At 43.3% G+C, this 19630-nt stretch overlaps 1 protein-coding gene across 5 annotated transcripts in view; it reads right to left on the bottom strand.

Annotated features, from left to right (window-relative positions):
- Positions 1-19630, bottom strand: part of KLHL18 (kelch like family member 18) — a 66838-nt gene that overhangs the window by 15850 nt on the left and 31358 nt on the right. For 4 of the 5 annotated variants that reach the window (XM_029242288.1, XM_029242287.1, XM_029242291.1 and 1 more), the window contains exons 2-3: positions 7498-7628; positions 4228-4368 (exon numbers count right to left, since the gene is read on the bottom strand). In XM_029242288.1, coding sequence (XP_029098121.1) covers positions 4228-4368; positions 7498-7628 — 272 coding nt within the window. Of the gene's footprint in view, positions 1-4227; positions 4369-7497; positions 7629-14366; positions 14426-19630 lie in introns of all 5 variants that reach the window. The other variant, XM_029242290.1, reaches the window with a different exon arrangement.

The raw sequence follows: 19630 nt of genomic DNA, 5'->3' as shown, positions 1-19630 counted from the left end.
GCCAACGCAGGGGACACGGGTTCAAGCCCTGGTCCGGGAAGATCCCACATGCTGCAGAGCAGCTAAGCCCGTGCGCCACAACTACTAAGTCTGCACTCTATAGCCTGCAAGTCAGAACTACTGAAGCCCACGCACCACAACTATTGAAGCCCGCACGCCTAGAGCCTGTGCTCCTCAACAAGAGAAGCCACCACAATGAGAAGTCCGCACACCACAACGAAGAGTAGCCCCTGCTCGCCGCAACTAGAGAAAGCCTGCACGCAGCAACAAAGACCCAACGCTGCCAAAAAAACCCCAAAAAACAAAAAAAACGGCAGATTATCCTCAAAGGAGCCTGCCTCTTGGGCCTAGTGCTCCGTGTGTCTATGTGAAGTGAGTTCTCTGGGAAGTCCTGGGAAGCAGCTCTCAGGAGAGAAGAATAGAGCACATACTGGAAAACTTTGCTTTCTTTCAGTGGTTGACATTCTTGATTGAATGTCCGCCTCTGGTCACCGGGAAGGCCCTGAAGATGTAGAATCAGAGTTTAAACCACATGGAGAGATGACTTCTTTAATATCAGAACCCTTACACTTTTTTCTTTCCTTTTTTTTTTTTTAAACAAAAGGAGGCTCTATGGGCCTGACTGTTCAGTCAACAGCGGCAGCTATCACTTATATGGCACCATCAGTGAGTCAAGTACTTTGCCAGGGTTTCTAGACACATTCTCCAGGATCTTTTAAACAACACTCCACAATAGTAATTGCTCTCATTTTTAGGTGTAAAACTGAGGCTCGGAGAAACTAAGAAATGTGCTCATCGTCCCTCTACAAGCAAGTGGTGGTGCTGAGATTGAACTCTGGCCTTTTGTGCACATTCCCACAGTCCCGAGACAGACCTGCACTCATCAGGGCCAGGGAAACCCAGGGTAAATTCTGACCCTGCCACACTGGGCAACTTGGGTGGATTCCTTAGGCTCCTCAAGTGTCAGTAATAGCCTCGCCTAGAAAAAGGTGATGACAACAGCTACTCACCTCCTAGGGCTGTGGCCATGACTAAGTAGGAATGTAGGAAATGCATCCGACATGGTGCTTGGTATGAAGTTAGCTTCTGGTTTAATTTATGTTTGTTTTTCTTACTACTATTACACCTGAGAAAATTCCAAATGAGCCCAATGTGGTTCCAAAATCTTGGTGATAGCAGTGGACCATGGGGGATATGGCTTTTCTTATTTTGATTTTGTGACTGACAATCTTGTGATGGGAGATGGTACATGTTAGATTAAAATTGCCCAGGTTTACTCTTCTTTGTGAGAACGCTTTCTCTTCCCCCTCTCCCCCATATTGATTTAAGGGTTACAGTAAGCTATACTTACTAATCAATATTCACCATTGCCCACTGCCAGTAGCAGACCTGTCAGGGACTGAAAGGGCAGAGCATCTCAGGAGCCTGGCTTTATAACTACTCTAAATTATGCATAGCTGTTGTTTCATTCCAGCCTAAACTGGCTCTGTCCGTTGCTTTGGAAACCTAGGCCATTTCCAAAGGCCAAGGAAACATAAGCATTGAGCACCCCTGGGCAAGCAGCATGGCCCAGGGAGAAATACGGGACTCAGGGTCAGAATGTCAGCTCAGTCATCTGTCAAGTAACGTTAGCCTTTCTCCTGGTTGAGACTTGTTAAAAGCACGTATGGCAGATCAGATACGAGGACAGACCCTCCCTGGGCCTCTACAGCATGTGCTTCACTCATTCCTACTACTCTGACATCAAGTCAAGAGGAGGGTTCAAATACCACGGACAAGGAACTGGATAGAGTCCGAAGACGTGGGAAAGGATGATCCACTTTGCTGACTGGCACACATTTCCACCCTTTCCCTCCCAGGTTAGGATTCCTGCGCCTCACCTTTGGTTGTCTTTGACTGGCTTGGAATAACTGAGCACAAAACACACTTTCCACTGAAGTGGGCTTTCGCATCTAAGAGGGTAGGATGTGGGGAGCCTGTCTGTAAGCCAACTGGTGGGGAAAAAGGAGGGAGAGCTGCCATGCAGGAGAGGGGACCATTCAGGAGAAGGAGGAAGACAAGAGGGACAATAACCCAAAGGGCAGATAGAGACCCATATCTGTCAACAGCCACTTCACAACCTCCTTCCTTGCTGACGTAGCTTGACAATGATAAGATGTAATGCTTTATCGGAGGTAGGAAGCAGTGACTTGAATTAAATAAGTTATTGGCTTGGTTCATTGACGCATCTGATGTTCTGATCCAGTTCTGAGAGAAGAATTTTGGAAAATACACACCACCAATCCTCACCTAAAAACAAGGAGGTCCATTCATCTGAAGGCTGGAAAAGGAGCCACAGAAAAAAATCAACCCCAACCTCATGGGAAAAAAAAAAAAAAATCAGCAGGCTGAATATCTAACAGGCAAAATGGCCTCAGGAACTACTGTTCTAAGAACTCTGACGGCTTTGCAGCTTTTCTGTGCTCAGTCATGCCCTGTCCTTTTCACAACCGCTCAGGATGGTTTCCCTCAAGTCTTTAGTAATCAAACCTTGAAACTGAAGGGCCCACATGCTTGTCTTCAAGAACACACAGGAAGGGGGCAGCTGGGAGACTCCATCACACTCTGCACCAAGGCTCAGGGAGAACCACCCCCAGGAACACAGGCAGTGATGGTAGCTATTGAAAAGAAAACAGAAAGGCCAAACCTCTGGGGCCTGTGGCAGAGAATAGAAACAGGAATAAGGTGTGAGTTTAGGCTTCAGAAGGGGGCTCCCAGTGCTGAACAGAAAAATGTCAAGGACAGACTCGAAACATCAGGCTTTGTGCTTTAAGTACCTTTTCCTAATATGTCACTGGTGCATGTAAAAACTGCACTGGTCTAAAAATCACTTTTCTAAGCATCTTTTTACATGACACTACTTTATAACAGAGCCTGGATCCAGTGTTGACAGTGAGGAACTCAAAAGCCCCTAGGTGGAGCTGTTGTCCCCTTGTGAGAATGGCCAACTTCATCCTTTCCACAGGGCCTTACTTAGTCATTCTCCAAATTCTGTGGGAATACAGAGATGAACCAAGTCCAGTCTGTGTCCTTAAGCTCGCAAATGAGTAGGACAGACAGTGTGTGCCCTACAGCCCATCACACGCAGCTCTCTAGGCTGACCCAGAAGGCATCCTAGGGCAGGTCAAGCCAGGCTCTGGGGCTGCACTCACTACATGGTCTCCAGCTGCAAAACCCGAACAGGACCACCTACCTCCCAAAGAAACCAGCACAGAGTGCCCCTGCGTGTTAGCATCATTACCACGGTCGTTAAGACCATCTGCACACACAGCAGTGCTCACTGATGCCCGTGAGCACCACATAGGCAGGATGCGGACCTCAGGCAGGGTCCACAGAGCTGCTAAGTGAGTTGAGATGGTGGAACAGAAATGGGGGATGGAGAGCTTGGCTCTAAGAGGCGATGAGGTTCAGGAGGCCAGGTCTGAGGCAGAGGAATGCTGGTCTTCAGGCCAGGGGCCTTGTGATCAGAGGAGATCAGGCGGAGCCAGGCTTTGGAGAGACCACAGACAGAGGGGCACTGTTCTGGTTTCTCCCTGCCTGTGTGTAGCCCAGCACTAACCCTCACCCCCAAGCCTCTAGTGGTTAAAGGCGGCTTTTACCTTGTGACTAAGAGCTCTGCCTCTTGACGGGGAGAAGAGCCTTCTTACCTGCTCAGTCCTCAAAAGGTCATGGCCAAGTACTGGACATAGGTAGGGGTATAATCCATGGTCCTTACTCTAAAGGAGCATATAATGATTGCTCCCAGGGGACTGAAGGGGACAGAGAATTCCAGGAGGTGAAATTTGGGTGGGCTCTTGCAGAGCAGAAGGAAAAAGGAAGGCCAAGAAATTCAAGGAGGGAGAAGGATCTAAACAAAGAGGGAGACAGCTATGGAACAGTTAGGGAGCACTGAATAAATCTGGTGGTGGCTGGTTAGATTGGACAGAGAGGACCAGAAGAAGAGGTGCATGTCAGACCAAGGGAGAGTGCAGGCAAGGCTCCATAAATCATGTTCCTGAAAGGTTCATCCCAAAGAGCTGGGTGCTGCTTGATATTGATTTCAAGAAAGGTCATTTCCGCAGTTATCTTCCCATCTCACTCCCTTCATGAGACTCTCCATGCCCCCAAAGACTCAGCAAACTGGCAGGGGATCCCAGAAATGACACGGTCTGCTCCCCGACACAGGCCAGGCCCATCACATCACCTCACCGTTCTCGGAGGAATGTGCAGCAGGCGTCTTTGATGCTCTGCAGCTGCAGGAAACTCGCCCCCATCAGCAACGACTGGACGTTTTGCTGGTCAATGGCAAGGTGACCGTTGTAGGCAAAGTTGATCAGAGCTTCCAGGGCGCTAGAGGAAAGAGGACAGATGCTCTTCAGAGATGGTGTTCGGCCCACAGGATACTCAGGCCCTAAGTAAGCTGACATTGTTACTTGAGGAACGGATGGGCCCCGCTCTCAAATACATTTAGCCCATGCCCTTTGAGAATCTACCTGAATGGAATAATTACTTCACCACAGCTATCATTCTACTTCTTAGGTTTTCTTTACTGCCCAAATGATTTTATTATAGAAGGTTCTGAAAAGACAAAGCAATGACCCAGAATCTCACTACTGAGTCAACTGTAGTCATTTTTCTAGATTAATTTCCATTTCCTATTTGCCTGCATGCTTAAGTTGTATGGATATAATCATGTAATACTTATGAAGCCCTTTCCCATGTTTCTACACTGACTTCATGTTCAACTTTCTTTTTTTGGCCATGCCACGCGGTTTGTGGGATCTCAGTTCCCCCTGACCGGGGATTGAATGTGGGCCATGGCAGTGGGAATGCTGAGTCCTAACCACTAGATCGCCAGGGAACTCCCCATGTTTGACATTTTCAACGGCTGCTATACAGTAATCCAACATGTAAATGTGCTATAATTTATTTCCTTTATTGGTAAGCATAATAGCTTTTATAAATAACATTTTTGGATTATTTCTTTGGGATAAGTTTCCAGCCTGAGGTTTCCAACATTTTTTTCTGCCTTCCAATTCACACCAAGAATGAAATCCAAATTCTGTCTATAGGGCTGTATGTGATCTGGCCCCTTTCCATCTCTCTGACCTCATCACCTTCCACTCTTTCCCCCTCACTCTATTCCAATATGCTGAACACACTCTCACTTCAGGGCCTTTGCACTGCATACTCCCTGTTTGAATGGCTCCTCCCCCAGATGTCTTGCTCCCTCACTCCGACTAAGGTCTTGGCTTAAATATCACCTCATCACAGAGGGCTTTCCTGATCACCCTGAAATAGCACAGACCCTCACCATCATTCGCTAGCCTTTTTCTGCTTTACTTTTTTCACATCACTTTCACTTCCCGGCCATATCATGTATGTATTTGTTTACTGCCAGATGGCCACTACTAGCAAGTTGGAATAATAAGAGGTGCTTTCTATTTCCTCTACTATACCTCAGTACCTACAGCAGCACAGATCACAGGTTCTCAGTCTATCTGTTAAATGAAGCACTTGGACGGTGCATCGTGATTAGCATGGCTCTGTCAGACACAGACCTCAGAGATGAGAGTGTACAACTGCCCTTGGATATAGACACACTTCTATGTCTTTCATTACAAGTAGCTGGCCTGAGATTGCACCCTTGCAGTGGGTATACAGATCCTCTCCATGTACTGGAGCAAAATCACCTTCAATCAACCGGAAGGTACCATACAGTTTCCTAGCTCCTTTCCTTCAAGTTTTCACCATGGGGAGATTAAGACGTTAGGCAACAAATGACAGCTTACTGGCTAATATTTTGGAGTCGTTGGTTTATTTATTGTCTCTCTCCCAACAAGAATCATCTTGCGTGTCCTGTTTGCTCTGCATGCCCAGACCCCAGAACAATGCCAGGTACATAGTAGGTGCACAGTGGACCCTTGGATGTAGCCTAGGTTATAAACACACAGCCTCAGTTCACAGACTTGCAGTAAAATCTTTTAAGTCATATAAATATGCCTTTTTCCTTTCAAGGCCCCAAAAGGCATAATGTGGAATGTTTATATAAAGCCTTCATAGAGAAGTCAGGAAAGTATTTCTGTAAAGAGGGTCTAGATGTAAGGATAACTTTAAGTAAGTGTGTAAATGATGCAATTTCAGGGTTTATAGTACTGCCTCCTGACCCTAAAACTCATCTAGGGCAGAATTGCTCAACCTCAGCACTACTGACATTTGGAGCCAATGATTCCATTATGGAGGGCTTTCTGGGACACTGAAAGACGTTTAGAGGGATAAACTCTGGGCTTGACCTCCTTGGACTTCAGTTTTCTTCTTTTTTAAATTTTACTTATTTATTTTTTTCGCTGCATTGGGTCTTCATAGCTGCGCGTAGGCTTTTTCTAGTTGCAGCGTGTGGGGGTTACTCTTCGTTGTGGTGAGCAGGCTTCTCATTGCCGTGGTTTCTCTTGTTGCGGAGCATGGGCCCTAGAGCGCACGGGTTTCAGCAGTTGTGGCACGCGAGCTCAGCAGTTGTGGCTTGTGGGCTCTAGAGTGCAGGCTCAGTAGATGTGGTGCACGGGCTTAGTTGCTCTGCGGCATGTGGGATCTTCCCAGACCAGGGCTCAAACCCGTGTCCCCTGCATTGGCAGGCGGATTCTTAACCACTGCTCCACCAGGGAAGTCCTGGGCTTCAGTTTTCTCACCCATCAAATAACCATGATTTCTGCTACCTTCTCAAACTGCGTCATCACATTAACAGCCAGTAGACACACGTGGCTAATTAAAACTAAATTTACTATTATGTATTATTTACTTATTTATTTATTTATTGGCCACACTGCGTGGCTTACAGGATCTTAGTTCTCTGACCAGGGATTGAACCCAGGCCCTCGGCAGTGAAAGCATGGAGTCCTAACAACTGGACTGCCAGGGAATTCCCCTAAAATTAAATTGAAATGAATTAAAATTAAATAATGTTTAAAATTCAGTCCCTCAGTCCCACTAGTCACATTTCAAGTGCTCAACAGCTACATGTGTTAGTGGCTACCAATTTGGAGAGGACAAACAGAACATCTCCATCGAGGCAGGAAGTTGGACAACAGTGGACAACACTGTTCTGGACTGATGGGAAGGGTAATGAATGAAGGCACTTATTTGAAAGACTAGTCTGCCAGCTAGAAAGGTTAGCACAGAAAAGTGAAGAGAATAATATACCACCAACTTTGTACCCAGTCCTAGTTTTAAAAACATATCTTGGACTCTAGTTCCTATGAGACGTGTTACTCTCATTGAGTTAAAACACATCAAAACTCTCCTTATTTTAACCCTGTCTCAGGCCACTGGCTGAGGTTCTAGCTTGTTTACTGGTCACCTACTGTGTGTGTGGAGCTGTGCTTGATACTGGGTCCTGCTGGAAGGCCCTCAAAGGGCACCAAACACAAGGCTGAAACTGCACCTAGAAAGCAGGTTGTGAAACCTGATGGAGGAATTTAGTACCTTGGGTCCATTCCTTGCATTACAATCTCATCCTGCTTGCACTCCATCATGTCATTTGTAAACATAGCGTGGAAATACGGGATTGAGGCTGCTAAGACGATCCGGTGAGCACTGAATTTGTGGTCCCCAATCTGCGGGCAAAGTAAAATACAAAGACAGATATTGAGGAATGCAAGTGCAAAAACCCACCCTGCCCCTTCCACAGCTCAACTCTATGCCCACTGGAGTGGTACTGAAGGCATCCCAGGACGTGATAGCTGAGGCTTTTCATGGAGACCTTGAAGTATTTTAAACTCAACATACACGGTTATAGTAGGAGAATGTAGACAACACATTTTCATGAGGCATTATATTTATTTATATGGCAATCTTCACTGCACCCCTCCAAACTCCCCCCACCAACTCAAAGACCTGATTTCTTGAACACTTTATCCTGATTCCAATTTTATTAGATGGCAGATGGAAGAGACAAAGTGGCCAAGAACGCTGAAGCACCTAACAGTAGGCTCCTCCAGAAGAGTAAACAGTGACAGGAAAAGATGAGGAGAAACAAGACCGAGCTTGAATAGGGGGTGCATGTGGGGATCAAGGACAGAGGAGGCATTGTGGGCACAGATGTTAGGGGGTCCCTGGGCACCAACCAGGCTGTGGTAGACCACAAGGAGCCCAGAGTCCTCTAAGAAACATGACCCTGGCAGCAGCAGCTGGAAGGACTGGGGCTGTGGACTGGCCAGTGCTCTGCATGGCCTGCAGGGCTCATGTGGACAGAGGCAGACTCTCTCTCTAACTTGTACCAAATGCTCAGGAACACATCCTTAGCCTGGGGAGCTCCGTAAAGTGCTTTCCAACTATCTGCCAAAAGGAAACTCCCTTTAACTTTGCCATTTATAGCTCCAAGACACATAAATATTTCCACTTCAGAATTTTCTACTCTTCAGAAAGAGCAAACAGTCTTTTTTTTCCTCCCCTTCACCTAAGTTCCACATTAGTGAAATGCCAGAGCCATCTCACTATCTGATGCTCATCTCTTTGTGTCGTATTTATTCAAGGATTCTAGCTCAGGTTCTGTCACTATGTCCTCTTTTTCACTGAACTTTAGGTTTATTATCTGTAAACTGTCCTTCAAGATCAAGCACACAACCATCCAAATACCAAAGGATCCTTACTAGATTCAGATTCTAGGAGTTCCTCATATAATCCATGTGTTGTCCTACTACCAATGTTGGGGACATTAAATGGCTGCATGCTTTGAGGGTTTTTCATAATTAAAAAAAAAATCACAGTAATAAATGCAAATACTTCTTAAAGTTGTTCTACAAGGCTTATAACGAAAACCAGAAGTTTCTGGTTCTCTGATTTCTGCTCCCGGGGCAGCCACTTTCTTCTGGTATTTATCTCTATCTTTCTAAGTAATATGCCTCTAATATTATTTCTTGAATTTTCACTTTTAGTTATTACTTGTGGTAGTCAGCCTCCAAACAGCTCCCCACTCATCCCTGCCTTCTGGTATTCATGTTGTGCAGGTCCCTCCCACAATGTCTCAGGGTTGGTCTCTGTGACTGATGGAACGTAGCAGAAGTGATGATGGGATGTCACGTTAAGGCTAGGTCATATAACACACTGCAAATTCCTCTAATTGTCTCTCCTGGATCACATGCTCTCAGGGAAGCCAGATAACAACATATCCTGAGAGGCCCAGATGACTGCAGCCCAAGGTGACACCTGGACTGTAACCTCATGAGAGCTTCTCAAATCCTGCTTCTGAATTCCTGACCCACAGAAACTGTGAGACAATAAATACCTGTTATTTTAAGTCACTAAGTTTTGGGGTAATTTGTTATGTGGCAAAATATAACTATTACGTTACATATTTAATTCTTATGATGGAAGATTAGGATTTTGCTCTGACATGCTCTCTTCACATACTACTTCATACTACTTCACATACTATCTCCATTTTCCCATAGAATTATGCCAAATTTTGGTCAAATTAACATTAAGAATTGCGTTATTAGATCTACGTGAATACTATTTGTAGACAAGCCAGGATGTATACTATGATTACATTTCTTTGTTGGTATAATTTCTGTTTTCCCTGAAGATAATAATAAAGTGTAAAACTCCCTTTAATATGTTCCATCAGGTACCCTATCAGTTTGTTCTTGTGACATCCATACTGGAACTCTGTCTTTCTGGGAATTCCTTTCCCCTTGCCTATATTGGAACTCCTGTTTCCTGGATCCCATTTAGTCCTCTTCTTTACTATTCCCTTGTTCTGGTGAAAAGTGTCTTCTAGCAGAGCTTCCTAAGAAAGGGTGTACTATAAACTGTTTTTAACTCACAGCACTTCTTTCACGATATGTGTGGGCTTTGTTCTCACACCAACCAATTCTCCAACTTTCCAGACACCAATTGGTATCCTACAATTTAATTCAAATCTGACATTAACTACATAGAGTTAGTGCAGACCCCACAGGTTAAGGACTCAGTCCCACCAGACTGCCTCTGCTTCAGATGCTAACTGGGCCACTCATACTTCTGACCCGTCAGCTATAAGGTCAGGGTGGGGGAGGTGTCCCCAAAATCTCCTCTTCAGGTTTGATAATTTGCTAGAATGGGATTTTTCTGTAGGCATGACTGATTAACTCATTGGTGATCAACTCAATCTCCAGCCCCTCTCCCCTCCCCAGAGGCAGAGAGGTGGTGCTGAAAGTTCCAACCCTCTGATTACATGGTTGGTTCTTCTGGCAACCAGCTCCCAACCTGAAGCTACCTAGGGGCCCACAAAGAGTTACCTCATTAGTGTAAACTTAGCTGACTTCTCCTCTTACCCCTATCACTCAGAAAATTCCAAGGTTTTTAGAAGCTCTTGTGTCAGGAACTGAGAACAAAGGGCAAATATTACAACAAAAGATGGTCTTATTACCCCTACTACTCAGAAGTTATAATGATTTTAGGAGCTCTGTGCCAGGAACCAGGGATAAAGACCAAAAACATATTTCTTATTATATCACAATATCAGAGGGCATATGCACAAAATGACTGAAAATGTCTTTATTATCCTTAAACTTGAATGATAGTTTAGCTGGCTATAAAATTCTAGGTTGAGAATATTTTTTTCTATCAGAATTTTTTGGGTTTTTGCCATGCCATGTGGCTTGTGGGATCTTAGTTCCCCAACCAGGAATTGAACCCACGCTCTCGGCAGTGAAAGCAAGGAGTCCTAACCACTGGACCGCCAGGGAATTCACCTCTGTCAGAATTTTGAAGGTATTGTTCCATTGTCTTCTAGTTTGTGGCTTTTTTTTTTTTTTTTTTTTTTGCTGTACGCGGGCCTCTCACTGTTGTGGCCTCTCCCGTGGCGGAGCACAGGCTCCGGACGCACAGGCTCAGCGGCCATGGCTCACAGGCCCAGCCACTCCACGGCATGTGGGATCTTCCCGGACCGGGGCACGAACCCGTGTTCCCTGCGTCGGCAGGCGGACTCTCAACCACTGCACCACCAGGGAAGCCCTAGTTTGTGGCTTTTGAGCAAGCTAATGCCATTTTGAATACTAACATTATATGACTATTCTCTCTAGAGGCTTTTGGGACTTTCTCTTTATCCTCAGAGATCTGCAGTTTCACAGGGCTGTAAGTTGAAGTTGGTTTTCTTTCATTCACTGTGCTGTATCAATCTATAGATATGATTTTAGTTCTGAAAACATCTTTTCATACCATTTCTTTGATAATTTCCTCCTCTCTACTGTTTATTTCTTCTCAAATTTCCATTCGTCAGGTGTTAGACCTCTTGGAATGATCCTCTATAATTTACTTTATCTGTTCTCCCCAATTTTCCATCTCTTTCATTTGGTTTATCTTCTGGGAATTGTCTTTAACATTACCTTTCAATATTTCTGTGTTGTATTTTTCATACTTGCTATCATATTTTTAATTCCTTATTTTTGGGGGGTGGCATGACATGTGGGATCCTAGTTCCTTGACCAGGGGTCAAACCCGTGCCCCCAACATTGGGAGTGCAGAGTCTCACCACTGGACTGCTGGGGAAGTCATCATATTTTTAATTTCTAAGAGGTCTTGTTTTCTGGAGGTTCTTTTTTTTTTTTTTTTTAAAGAATTTAGTTCATCTTTTATGCATGCAATATTTTCTCTAATCTCTCTCAAGATATTATAGTTAAAATCTTTCCTTTTTCTCCTCCCTGGTTTTACTGTTTCCTGAGTTTTTTTTTCACCTCCATTTGATTTGGACTTTTTTCCCCTAAGGAACTGTTTAGAGTTTCAGAACAGTACTTTTTATTTTATTTTATTTTTTGGCCATGCGGCATGTGGGATCCCAGTTCCCCAAACAGGGATGGAACCTGCGCCCTCTGCATTGGAAGTGCAGTCTTAACCACTGGACCACCAGGGAGGTCCCCTGGACTCTATCTTTTATGTTCTTTAAATGTCTCATGACACTTGGCTATCTGCTCATACATTTAGAAGCTGTTTGAAAGCTCTGTGTAGGGGAGCTAAGCTTGCCAACTTGTGGGCTTCACGTTAGGGTGATCAGGCAAGAAGAATCTGTCATTTTATTGAGGATCCCCAAAAGTAGACAGTATCGCTAAGACTTTTTCTCTGGGATTAAATTTATCAGAGGAGGATCTTTCAGACTCTTGCATGACAGCACCTGCCTGCAGATATTCTGAAAACTGAGAAAGGGGAATGGTCCTATTAATCACTATATAGAACTTTGTCTTAAAGCCCCTATTTTCAGTTTTGCTCCATATTCCATCTCATCTTCTGTGCTTGGTGTGCCTCTGGTTCAATATCTAAGACTAAAATATCTGTCTCCTGAGAGAGTAGAGGAGGGGTTGTAGGCATCTAACTGCTTTTCACATAGACTTTCGACTAATCTTCCTGTTTTCAATATTTGGTTTCTCCGATTCTGGAGCTATTCCAGGGCTCTGCATTACAAATCCTCTTTGTTAGTTCCCCCCCACCCCTCCCTGCCAAAGCAGGCACCTTCAGTTCCTCTGGCCCACTAAGTTAATCACACTTGCTTCCTGGCTTCAACATTCCGTTGACATCTCATTTGCCGATCTCTCTTTTCCCTCTTACTATCATTTTAATGGGATTACAGGAGGAAATGAGGGCAAAATGTGCATTCAGTTTGCTGTGTTACACTGCTATGCATTTATTTTCCATCTACAAAGTAAACAGAAGACAAAAGAACAAGCTGTATGTGCACGAACTAGGTGACCTGATTTCCCAAAAAAGCTCAGCTAAAGAGAAGACAGGCCTATTTTGGGATATGCTAGGCAGATTACATCTGAATTCTCTGTTCAGTTAAGGGGAACAACTAATTTGTCTTTATCTAGAAGAGGGAGACCAAGATGGGAAAGGGTCTGGAAGCTACATCTTACGAGGAATGGCTAAAGGATAGGTAATTTAGGGATGACTATAGCTGTCCTCAAAGACTAGAAGGGCTATCACATGGATAAGGGCAGATCTGCAAGGTACAAGGAGGCACATTTTAGTTTATCACAAAGAATAACAGCTTATTACCTAAGAACGTTTAGGGAAGTCCTTCACTGATTCTAAAACTATTAAGGGACCTTCCAATTCTACAATCCTAGGATAATACACTTTTGTGAAAAGCTTTAAAAAAAAAACCCAAATACTCTCACTGTACTCTTAGTTAAAAAAAAAAAAAAGAGATGATCATTTATGAAGTTCCTTTTGCTAAGTACCCATTACACATAGTTCTCATTTTAGTCCTCACAGCAACCCTCTGCATTAAGTAGCTATTGTGAATTCCATTTTATAGATGAGGAAACCAAGATTTAGAATTAACTTGCCCCAGTTAAGTAGCTATTATGTGAAAGAAAATTATACTTGAGTTGTTTACTGGTGGAGTTTGAGAGGGACCCAGTAAATAACACACCCCTCCCAGCTCAAGTTCTCAGCCAACTGGGAAATTTTTAGAATTAAAAAATAAACTCACACACATAATAGAAGTATACAGAATTAAATACACACAGGTGAATGAAAGTAAAACTGGGCAAATCTGAATAAGAGTAGCTGATTGTGTCAATGTCAATATTCTGCTTGTGATGCTGTACTATAATTTTGCAAGATATTACAACTGAGGGAAACTGGGCAAGGGGTACACGGGAATCTCACTGTTAATATTTCTTAACTGCATGTGAATCTACAATTATCTCAAAATAAAAAGTTCCCTAAAAAAAAAAAAAGGGACAAATGGGAAATCCAAATGATAAATCTAATATTGTAAACTACAGCTTATACAGGAGTACAGTGTGTTCCCTATTTTAACATCTTGAATTACACAGGTCCATGCAAAGGCTACTTTCTCCACTGATCTTCAATTACACACTGTTACTGCAAATCTCCTCCCTTTTCCATCCCTAAGGTGGCAAAGAAATGTCAACTGTTGCTACAGAATTTAGGAAAAAATAATCAATAAGCAACATATAATTGATTGGTCAGAAAAGTTAAGGCTATTTGGCATATATCTCTACCTTTAATCACATTTTGCTATACCTACCTTTAAATAAACAATATTACAAATATTAATAAAACAATATTATAATCATAAAGTATTAGCAATGCAATTGAATCAGACAGTAAATTAAATGAATTTAATTAAATGTTAGTGAATTAAATGGAATCAGATAGTAAAGTATTGGGAAGACCCAGGTTCAAAGTACAAGATAGGAGGGAAGGAAAGAAACGAATCTATGGTGTCATGAAACACTCTGAACTGAAAGAGCTAAACTCATGAACACACATGTGGAAGTTACCCAGGTGGGATCAAGATATTAGGTACACAACACACCTCTACTGCCCGTGCTCACAGGACCACTTACTATGTGTGTATCAGCGCCAGCCACTTAATCACTGTGGGATGATTTGCAATGACCAGCATCTGTGGAGCAAATTAGGGGCAATCACAAGACTTCCTAGGTATATACAATACTGCCAAATTTGCTTCTAAGAAAAAAAAATATCAATTCAAACTGGAAAGCCCAAACCACTTCCACTAAAACTGCAGCAAAGACTGAGCATTCTTGTCACTTAGCTTCTACAAAGAGTGGACACAGAGCCTTTTCCTGAGCAGTGGTGGTCCACCAGACAGGTGGTGTGGCATCAACATTGGAGTTAGAAGGCCCTCACCAGTTATGTTACCTCAGACGTGTCCCCTCCAAGTTTGGCTTCCCAACTAAAAAAGTGAGACCATTCCTATTCATCTGACTTCTCAAGTGTATTTGAGGAGATCTAATTTAAGAATGGTTGATATGAACATCATTTGACCAAATGACCAGGGACACTCCAAATTCCTGAAGCTCCAATGGGAAAAAAGTATTGTCCTGTGCAGACCAAGCTAATGTTGCTGTCAATCCTGGGTCTTGTTTGGAGGGATGGATCTGTGATTTGTCCTAGCCTGGGCACCAATGGGAATAATTCAAGGGCACTTTTGCAAACAACAGAAGTGCTCCATAATGGTGAACAGACAAATAAATAAATGCCTGGATGGATGGGCTTTGGAGCAGAGTGCTACTTAGCTTGTTCTGAGAGGGGCCTCAGCATTGCAACTTTGGTCTTGTTAAATTAAGTTATATATGATATATGTGAAAACACCCAGCACAGCGTCAGGCACTTAACAGAGATTTAAAAGTTTTTTGTTGCACCCAGCTGAGAGCAACAGCCACGAAAGACCAAGATATAAATATCTGAAATCCTCTCAAGTTCAGTCTGATTAATAGAACCCTGGTAGAGAGATTAAATCTCTGAGTTTTAGGGCCAGCTCTACTACAGATACAAGCAAGCTGCCTAATTTTACCATACCTCAGGTTTCCAGGTTGGAATATAGGATTATTACTTACATGCGCACAGCAAGGAATATACTAGTTTAAAAAAACTTCTTAAAAGCAGCACCAAAAATACTGGAAAAAATATCACAATCAACCACTCTGTTAGGCATTATTAGAAAGTTCAGCATGGCGTCAAAGGTCAAAATACTTGCCAGTCTCTACCTGTGCCCATGCCAGAGGAGACAGAGAGCACAAGCCATATGATACATATAAACTGCACCGATTTCAAGGCCAGCTGTTCCTTTTCTGTATGACCCAGGCAAATCTCTTCCCTTTACCCCTGAGCCTCAGTTTCTTCATCTGTAAATAAAGGGCTTTAACTGGATCAGGGTTCTCAAAAGGTAGTAGTTGTGTTAACAGTAGCCTATCACGAATTCAGTAAAGCTTTATTTTTAATCATGATGGAATCTACATGCATTTGAAAAGTAACTGTACATACACCTAAACGATATAATTTATCTGGCCCACAGATTGGTGCACATATAGATTTGAGGGCCCCCTGCAATAACTCTGCAGAATCCCTGTAGCACAGAAACCCCTGCACCAGAGGTTCTTGGAGGTCCCTTCTAGTAGTGTCTGAGACCTTGACTGAGCAAAAGGAACCAGAAATCCTGAGCACCTCATGTCTACCTAAGTTTTGACTTGGTTTAAAACACACACACACACACGCACACATGCACACACACACCCTCCTCCTCCTCCTATTTTCTTCCTTGGAAAGACTGGGAAATCTTCCATTCCTGACCCTGCCCTGGTGGTATCTTTGGATCAACAGGGATAGTGTAGCGTGACACCACAAATTCTGTTCCCTATCACAGGCAGGTGAGGCGCAAGATTCAACCAGTTGCTTATTCAAGCAGGAAAAGCAGCAGGACAAAATCTGAGTTGGAAGTAATCTGAGACAGGTGTTCCCAAAGAAAGCAAAAGATATACCCAGAATTGATTTCCCTTTGATGGAAAACATTTTGATACTATTGCTCCTACCTTCAAGGAGCCCACAATGAACATAAATTAAACAATAAGTGAACAGTTAAGTGCGCAGACAGAATACCCTTGGGATCAGTGGGGTTTAAGACTAAGCATTTAGGCAGTCACGAGATGCTGAAAGTGCATAAATAGTAATCCATAATTTTACTAAGGCACACATTTGAATCATAAAGGCTATGAATCTTGTGTGTAAGAATGAGTCTGTAAAAATGAGTAGCGATGGGTTAATCTCTAAAATTCCTTTGGGCTATAAAGTCGATAATTAAGAGAGACAGTATATCATGGTAGATAAGAACATACTCTGGAACTAAATTGCCTGGGTTCAAATCTAGGTTTTGTCATTTACTAGCAGCGTAACTCTGGGCTACTTAGCTTCACTGTGCCTCAATTCACGAAATCTGCAAAAATGGGGTAAACAGTACCTCCCTCATGGGGTTACTGTGAAGATTAAATTAGCATTTAATGCATGGCATTTAAAACAGTGCATAGCACATATTAAGTGCTAAATAAGTGCTTGTTAAATTAAAAAAATGTCCTTAAATTGAGAACTTTACAGAATTCATTTTTAAGACCTTTAGCGAAAGGGTCGGCAAACCATGGTTATGGGCCAAAATCTGGCCTTCCTGCCTCTTGGTTTTTTGTGTGACCCATGAGCTAAGTGTAGTTTTTACATTTTTAAATGGTTGAAAAAAATCAACCCTAATATTTCATGACATGCGAAAATTGTATAAAATCCAAATTTCACTGTCCATATATAAAGTTTAATTGGAACACAGACATGCCCATACAATGGCAAAACTGAGCAGCTGTGATAGTGACCAACGGCCTGCAAAGCCAAAAATATTTACTATCTGCTTCTTTATACAAAAAGTTTGCTGACCTCTGCTCTACAGTCACAGGGAAGAAATATTATGAAGAGGGATGTGAACACATTCTCTACACATTCTCTAGAAAGAAGAAGATGCTGATCACTTATCGAAGACCTCCCCACCCCCATTCTCCACCCACGTCACACCTGATTTTCTGCTGGTATTCACAGACTCCCCTGCCAAACCAGTATCTGTCTGCACTTTGTGGAATCCAACACTGAGATAAAGTGTCTTATACAACACTTGCTCCTTTTCAAAAGGAAGTGAGCTAAGGCATTCACTCTGGAGTCATGAATAGCCTGTAACCACCAAATACTTTTTTTAAAAAACTTCAGTTTCTTTCTTTTTTTAAAAAAATTATTATTTATTTTCTTTATTTTTTTGGCTGCATGGGGTCTTAGTTGCAACATGTGGGATCTTCATTGAGGCATGCAGGATCTTTTGCTGCAGCATGTGGTCTCTTCGTTGCGGCACGTGGGCTTCTCTCTAGTTGTGGCCTGCGGGTTTTCTCTCTCTCCTTGAGGCGTGCGATGGTGTGCAGGCTGAGTTGCCCCAGGGCATGTGGGATCTTAGTTCCCCGACCAGGGATCGAACCCGAGGTCCCCTGCATTGGAAGGCGGATTCTTTACCACTGGACCACCAGGGCAGTCCCTAAAACTTGAGTTTCTTTTTTTTTTTTTTCGGTACGTGGGTCTCTCACTGTTATGGCCTCTCCCGTTGCGGAGCACAGGCTCTGGACGCGCAGGCTCAGCGGCCATGGCTCACGGGCCCAGCTGCTCCGCGGCATGTGGGATCTTCCCAGACTGGGGCACGAACCCATGTCCCCTGCATCGGCAGATGGACTCTCAACCACTGTGCCACCAGGGAAGCCCAAAACTTCAGTTTCTTAATCATAGTTATACAATTATTCTTTCTCCAACCCCCCACCCCCATGGAGTTTCAATGCTAATTATCCTCAGCAAGTAATGCAGCCTTGTCCATCAGATACATAGGAGGTGGACTACATGGAGATGCCTTGAAGCATCTGCCTTCCAACCTCCGGTATCAACCAATCCTCCACGTTATTCAGCGACCACCCAGCACAAAGCCAGCTCAGCCCACCTCTCCACGGCAACCAAAATCTTAACATGTGAGACAAGTAAGGCTACTCCATGTTAGAGATGGGAAGCTTCAGTCTCAAGAACTGTACTTTTCTGTTCTTACCTACTCCAGCGGACTTCAAACTCTTTGAGGTAATAAGGGTCTTGTACATCCCCTAAACAGTTCAGTAAATATTTATTGAAATTAAAATACCAACTCTATCCTTAATAGCTGCCCAGAAAAATCAACAATTCCCTGTGAAAATAAATTAACCCTGTAGACAAAAAGGCAGTTTCACTAAAAGTTATAGTCAAAATGGACTGCAGGTTCTTTCAGTTAAGTTTAGAAAAGGATATGGGAGGCTGAGAAGGAGGCACTGTGATTTTTTTCTACTCATTTCCTTCAAAATTTTCTTACATATATAAGTAGACACAGTAAATCTTCAAATAACCACAACACTTGAGGGCTAGTACAACAATCTATTATTATTATTTACTATCAACTAGATATCATATGATCTCTATACAGCTATGTAGTATAAATATAGCTATTAATTATGTATTAATACTGCTATAATAATAAACCATGAATGATCTATAATAGTACGATGATGATGATCTATTAACACTTTTAGGTTACTTGAAGATTAACAGAAAACACCTGTAGCTTCAATACATGCCACTAAAAACCTTCCAAACAAACATGACTAGCTATGGACTCTATCTCATGTCAGCTCTATTCAGTGTGCCTTACCTTCTTCTGGGAACGTCTTCTATCTTCATTCCCACCACACTATACAAAATATGACCTAAGCCCTACCAATTAGACCCTTCCTCAGGATTTTTCAAATAAGGAAGAAGGAAGAGGGACAATCCCTCCAGGTAACAAGGAGCTATCAGGTGCTCCATCCCCTTCCATGTGTGATGAAGCAGTCTGCAGTGGGAGAAGGATGCTGACCACAGAGGGGACGAGTCTTAGCAGCATTTCAGTCCCCCAGGCCCATCATCAACCCTATCTGTTCTCCTGTTTGATTACATGAGCCAATAAATGATTGGTCTAGACTACTGAGGCTAGTTCTGCCATTAAGAGCCAGAGCTCTGAGCACTGTGGTCTGGAGAAAGCCCTGGGGAAATGCAGGAAAGGGGGACCTTCCTTCCTGATCTTAATAGATGGGCTCTAACTAAAGGTGGTTTCGGCTCTGATTGCACCCCGGTGGTGCCTCAAGGCCCCCACTCTGCTCAACAGTTAGGTCTTAAAGGACCCCATGTGTGAAAACACCAGGGTGACAGCATCTGCTACAAGCATCACAGGCATAAAGCAAAC

The sequence above is a fragment of the Monodon monoceros genome, unplaced genomic scaffold (assembly GCF_005190385.1).
Source record: "Monodon monoceros isolate NGI ecotype Baffin Bay Population unplaced genomic scaffold, NGI_Narwhal_1 Super_Scaffold_3, whole genome shotgun sequence".
NCBI classification, from domain to species: Eukaryota; Metazoa; Chordata; class Mammalia; order Artiodactyla; family Monodontidae; genus Monodon; species Monodon monoceros.
This window is presented reverse-complemented; position numbering and strand designations above follow the sequence as displayed.